The following is a 6,775-nucleotide window of genomic DNA, read 5'->3' on the forward strand; positions in this document are numbered from 1 at the left end:
GAAGAATTAATATTGTGAAAATGTCAATGCTACCCAGGGCAATTTACATATTTAATGCAATCCCTATCAAAATACCATGGACTTTCTTCAGAGAGTTGGAACAAATCATCTTAAGATTTGTGCAGAATCAGAAAACACCCCAAATAGCCAGGGAGAATATTGAAAAAGAAAACCAGAGCCGGGGGCATCACAATGCCGGATTTCAAACTGTACTACAAAACTGTGATCATCAAGACAGTATGATCCTGGCAGAAAAACAGACAAATAGATCAATGGAACAGAATTATTTTTTAAATAAACCTGTGCTTTAGAATGCCTGAATCTAGAAGATCAGGTAAACAAATTGGTACAGGAAACAGTAAAACAAGTAAAAACAGATTTAAAGTAAAACTTTTTTCTTCCATAGGACTTTTTTCATGGCATCTTTAACATCCTTATTTCTTAGAGAGTAGATTAAAGGGTTCAGCATAGGTGTGAACAAAATGTAACATACTGAAGCCACTTTACGAAGTTCAGGGTTACTTGGAGGTGTGAGATAGACAAAGGAGACTGTCCCATAGAGCAAACTTACAACCCCCAGGTGGGAGCTGCAGGTGGAGAAGGCTTTCTTCCTCCCTTCACTAGAGCGGATTTTTAAAACTGCAGACACAATATACATATACGATACCACAATAACAACTATCGTGGGCAAAATAATGAGGACAGCCAGACTAAATGACACCATCTTATTCATAAAGATATTGGAACAAGAGATCTTCTCAATTGGGTTTGAATCACAGTAGAAGTGATCAATGACTCGGGAAGCACAGAAAGACATTGAGAAGGTTACACTGATTTGAAGGATGGAGCTGACCCAGCCGCAGAGATAGGAGCCAGCCACCAACTGGATACAGAGGCTTCTTGACATGCGGATAGTGTAGAGGAGCGGGTTGCAGATGGCGATGAAGCGGTCATAGGCCATGGCTGCCAGGACAAAGGCCTCTGTGACCATGAAAAGCGCGTAAAGAAATAGCTGAGCCACACAGCCTGCAAAGGAGATGGTCTTTTTCTGAGACAGGATGTTGACCATGGCTTTGGGTACAATAACAGTGGAGTAGGAGAGGTCAATGATGGAAAGATTGCCTAGGAAGAAATACATTGGTGTGTTCAGCCGGGGGTCGGTCACAATGATGCCAATCATGCTAAGGTTCCCCAGGAGGACCATCCCATAAACAACCAGGAATAGTAGGAAGAGGAGACTGTGGAGCTCTGGACGGACCCTGATGCCTACAAGAATGAAGTCAGTCACTTCTGAGTGGTTGTCTCCTCCCTTGTCACCCATGGCAAATTTCTGCTTAAAAGCATAACAGAAGGTCAGCAAAGTTGCCACTATTTCTCTACTATCACATATAACACTTTTCACATTTAAAAAGACCTTGTAGTTGATGGAATGCTTTCAAGTTGAGTCCCATGATGTTCACACACATGAGCAAATTAAAAGTGAGAGATACTTGATGTGCCTAAGGTAACACCACTGGTTAAGGTAACACAAGTAGTTAAGGTTCCCTCTAGAATTTGAACTCAAGGTGAAATATTTTGTACTCAAGTTTATTGCTAATTTCAACACAACAAAAGTTGATGCTTCCTTATATGTAACTTGTCACACGGATGGTTTGTGAGACGTCATTTGTGATTTCCAAGAACAAAAGTCTAACTCTTCATACTACCAAAGACACTTCTTTAAGTTTCATTTATCATTTTGTATTCATTTTTTTTATTAATGCTTTCCTTCAACACAGTAATAAAAATAATCTAGGAAAGGAAGATTAAAGTTCATTTCAAGATAATATGAGCTTCCTGCCAAAAAGAGCTCTTACAACAGCAAGTAAAAAAAAAAAAAAAAAAAAAGAGCTGTCTTTGACATCTTTAAAAATAAAATCAGACAAACTTCTGGAAAAAGCATAATTTTATTTAAGTTCAAAACTAAAATGTGACTGATGCCTTTATAATTTTTACCCTGTAAAGTTTGTTGACACTGTTTTTGTCTATATAAATCAGGAAATCTAGGCCATCTCCAACTTCTGAGCTTGAGAAAAAATTAGAAACTTCAAAGTGAGGAACAAATCAAAATGCTGACCGTGTAAATGAATATATTAGATTAAAGAGCAAGTTTTACTAAGCTTGTAACCTAATGGTTAAAGCTCAGTAGTTTAAAAAAAATAAATTTTAATTTTCTAGAAGCACCTAAATGAACCTATTTGGTTTGGGGTCACCTTCTAAGCAACCAAAGCAACGTTAGTAAATGTGAAATATTTTTGTTATTTTTTCCATGAAACAACACATTCACTGTCAGCTAAGGCTTACCTCACACATTTTTTCATCACTGGTGGCATTTAAACCAAGTGTCATTTATGATTTCCAGGAGAGGTATGAATAATAAAAACAAGCAAGTGATCCAAGAAAAGTCTTTACAAAACTTGAAATGAGTGACATAGCAGCAAACAAAATTAGGGAGTATTCAGAGTTTCTCCTTGACTCTCTCCTCCCTCAACTGTAAGAAGTTTACCTTTTTTTTTTGTTTTTTTGTTTTTGTTTTTTGACTGTCTACAAAAATCCCCCAGATTCTAAAACCTTTGTGAGTTTCTTTGCCTCTTCCATTTTTTGGATCTTCCAAAACTCTGTCAAAGAAGGACATGAAATGGGTTCATATAGAACCAAACCAGGGGGTGGGGGAATGAAATATATCACCATCCTCAGTCCTCAACCCGCTGCTCCACAACATATTTGGAATCCATTCGAGCAATTGCTTAGGAATTTGGTTTTATTAGGAGCAGGGAGGGTGCATTAGGTTTACAGGTTAACATATATGAGGATGATGGTATTTTATTCTAGAACTGATAAAATGAAGCTTTTTTTTTTTTTTTTTTTTTAGGCATAAAGCTGAACAGAGCATTTCCAAAGCCATCATTTACTGGTTTGAGATGGAAAAAAGAGGGTGGCTAAAGGAAACAGGATGCCCTTTTAAGACATGCTGACATTTTTTTTTTCACTCAAAACTCTTCTTTCTGCAAAGAGCACAAGCTTAGAAGGTCTTGTCCTTTGGTCTTTTTTAAAAAGAAGGAGGAGGAGGAAAAAAAATCTTAAGTTCTTATACCGAACCAAATGTTATTTTTTTGACACTATATCAATGAAAGTAACACATTATTATTCCAAGGATACACATTTTTGTCTATCTGATTACCCATTAATGTGTTTATTCAGTATTTTTGAGTATCTAGTCTATGTCAAGCATTGTGCTTGGCACTGAATACGAAGACAAAAAAGAACTGAAAACTATAAAAGCTTATGGCTTGATATGATCCTGGATATGAAATATTTATTACAAAATTATAAATATACTTAAGGCATCGCTATATGTCTAGTAATCAACAAGTAAATTCCCTACTAGTTTTTTAAGAACATACTTTTAAAATATTAAACTGTGGATAATAAAACTTTTAGCCATGAAATTATATGACCACAGCAACCTTAGTATAGGCAGGCTTTGAGAGCAATCCTGATGTCAAATGTCTCATCTTATGTTCTGACCATCTTATGTCACAAGTTTTGGTTCAGAGAATGTCAGTGTACCTGAAAGGAGAAGATGGTGGATCTAACCTCGAGCAATAAAATATAGTAAAGTAATATTGTTTATCACTTTTAAACAAAATTATAGAATATGGATGATGAGTCACTTCCATTCATAAATGAATGATAAATAGTCAATATTAGGTATGAAATAATCAAAACAGCAATGATAGAGGATTTTTATGGTTGTGAAGTCTTCAAAGCAACGGACCAGAGAGATAGGATATATGTCACTAAGACTGTGTTTTAGACACCAGTTATCATACTCCCAGTCTGATTTAGTTATGATCTTTCTTCAAGCCATAGAATATAAATCACTGAGATTTATTTCTACCTTGAGAACCTTATATTTATGGCATACTACATTCTGATACTCAAAAACCATCTTTTAAGCACACAGAAAATGTCCATGGCTATCTTAGTAAGTGACTAAAGTAGATACAATTGCTTTGCAATTATTCTTACCTGAACTTATATTTCTTTCCTATCTTGGGAACTTGTTCATGTGAAACTGCAGAGACTCAAATCCTTTTTTCTTTTCAGCCTAGGAAAGATGTATTTTAAAAGCAAAACTATCAATGAGGTTGCCAAAATTAAACATCTCAAATAATGCTTAATCCCCAATAAAGTAAGAGCCTCCTTAAGCCTGGCATGACCGTGCTCTTGGTTAGGGGCATTGCCTCCAGGTCCATAACTTGCCATTACCTATTATTAAAGTTTGCTCTTTCTTTAATATGATTTTGTTCAAAAACCTGCTGTATCTGTCTTCCTGAACACCAGATGAAGAGGATGGACTAGGAATCTTTTTCTTAATGAATTATGGGTATTTCTCTACCAAAATTGAAATAAGAGTCAATGAAGCTGTGAAATTAAGTGGCATGAAGATGTCTGCCTCCATGCTGACATGTTCTGCAAGCCTCAGAGTGAAGATGGGCACAACCTGGAAATTTAAGACCAATAACCAGACTCCCGACTCTCTGACGACCTACAAAAATAGCAGCAGCCAGAAACCATGGTAGTTAAAGTTTTTTTTTCCAAACCCATGAAACTATTTCAGAGAATTGCAGCATAAAGTTTGTAGAATAAAGTTTTTGGAGGGAGAAGTCCCTCTGAGAGAGGACTGAAATAAGTCAATTATAATTTTGTAACAAGGGCAAACTCCAGGGCCATCCCCTGGGAACTGTGTGAGGAGCACTTGTTGAACACTCTCGGGACAATTACAAAGTTATTTTGGACAAGGCTCCTTGTTAGAAAGTTTTTTTCTTATATTAAGCTACAGTTTGCTTCTCTGTAACATCAACGCACCTGATTGTTCTCTTCTTTGTAATTTCTACCTACTTTTCAGAGCGTCTACCCAAAGTTGAGCTTTCTGAAGCAAAACTAAATCTTCATGGGCTTAGTTTTGGGACAGAAATAATTCAAAATTGCTTGAGAAAGCCTCCCTACAGGTTTATGAAGATTTGTTATTCAGTATAAGAAACGTACACTTGCAGGAGCCTGGGTGGCTCAGTCTGTTAAGCATCTGCCTTCAGTTTAGGTCATGATCCCAGAGTCCTGGGGTCAAGCCCTGGAACCAGCTCCCTGCTCAGTGGGGAGTCTGCTTTTCCCTGTCCCTCTGCCCCTCACCCCAGCTTCTGGTAGCTCCCTCTCAAAAAAATACATAAAATCAAAAAAAAAAAAAAAAGAAAGAAAAGAAAAAGAAATATATACTTGCTAAATCAGTATAAACCCAGCCTTTTTCACAAAGACTCTAATAAAATAGCTCATTCAAATAAAGATACATTATATGACAGTCTTCTGAATACCACTACAGGAATTACTTTATTCTGGAAAGGGTTTCAGTTCAACTTTTCCTGATTCTGGACTTACCAAACAACTTTATAAAATCTAAGAAGAGCAGTGCTTGGGTGGCTCAGTTGGTTAAGCATTGGACTCTTGATTTCGACTCAGGTCATGATCTCAGGGTCCTGGATGGAGCCCCATTTAGGGTGTCACGCCCAGCACAGAGTCACAGAGTCTGCTTGTCCCTGTCCCTCTGCTCCCCCTCCTGCTCACTTTCTCTCTCTCTCTCTCTCTCTCTCTCTCAAATAAATAATTAATAAATAAATAAATAAATAAATAAATAAATAAAAATTTTAAAAATATCTAAGAAGATATCAGGGGAAATACCCAACCAATATATATCAACCCTTATGATATGTATACATAACTACAAAATTAATATGTAAAATAACTTTCTGCGTATTAGTAATTTTGTCTACGGATAGACCAAATTGTCATCTCAGAAACTGCTCATGTGTGTGAGCTAAATTTTGTGTTCCTAATTCACAGAGCAGAGAATCCAGAGGATTCAATGAGCTTTGTAATCTAGGCCAATATAAGCTTCTTGTAATCTGGCTCCATAACAGATATTTCCAGCTTCAAGTCCTACTCCTTCAACTCTTTCAATTTATCTCCAATTTATACTATTCCCACTGCCTGAATAAATTTTAGAGTTTCATGACTCCCTACTGTTATTCATACCTATTTTATTGACCTGAATATCTTTCTTACCTTTTTATTTTCACTTCTGTATTGGAATTCCTTAATAATATCATCATCGATAACCCTAAACTCTTACCATCGTGTATTTACTTACCACTATATCTTAAAATGTCACCTTAAGAATATAAAAAATAGTGAAAGGGATTAAAGGGGAAAGGAGAGAAAACGAATGAGAAAAATCAGAGAGGGTAACAGCACATGAGAGACTCCTAACTCTGGGAAACGAACAGGGGGTAGTAGAAGGGGAGGTGGGGGGGTTGGGGTGACTGGGTGACGGGCACTGAGGGGGCACTTGACGGGATGAGCACTGGGTGTTATTCTATATGTTGGCAAATCGAACTCCAATAAAAACATATACAAGAAGAAATAAAATATATTTTAAAATTTTAAAAAATACTGACACAGGATAATAAGCTTTGTATCTGGATTTAAAGATTAGAGTTGAAAAAATAAAAGGACACTCTAGTTGCAAAAAACAAAAGTCACCTTAATGTGAATTTCATTACATAGAGTTTCAAACCCAGGGGTCTATTTAGATGTTCTATTAGCATTTCAAACAACATCGTGACAACCCACCTTTAATCTTGATTTCATGGCATTGAGATGTATATGAAAGAGAGGAAGA

At 36.5% G+C, this 6,775-nt stretch overlaps 1 protein-coding gene across 1 annotated transcript; it reads right to left on the reverse strand.

Annotated features, from left to right (window-relative positions):
• Nucleotides 1–379: 379 nt before the first annotated feature.
• On the reverse strand, nt 380–1,321 carry LOC144297541 (olfactory receptor 9K2-like). Its single transcript, XM_077871819.1, has one exon. It carries the CDS (start codon nt 1,319–1,321, stop codon nt 380–382), a length of 942 nt encoding a protein of 313 aa, XP_077727945.1.
• Between the last annotated feature and the right edge of the window lie 5,454 nt (nt 1,322–6,775).

The sequence above is a fragment of the Canis aureus genome, chromosome 25, assembly GCF_053574225.1.
Source record: "Canis aureus isolate CA01 chromosome 25, VMU_Caureus_v.1.0, whole genome shotgun sequence".
Lineage (NCBI taxonomy): Eukaryota > Metazoa > Chordata > Mammalia > Carnivora > Canidae > Canis > Canis aureus.

Excerpts from the sequence above, each read along its gene's own strand:
- LOC144297541 (XM_077871819.1), bottom strand. The coding sequence starts at position 1,321 with ATGGGTGACAAGGGAGGAGACAACCACTCAGAAGTGACTGACTTCATT.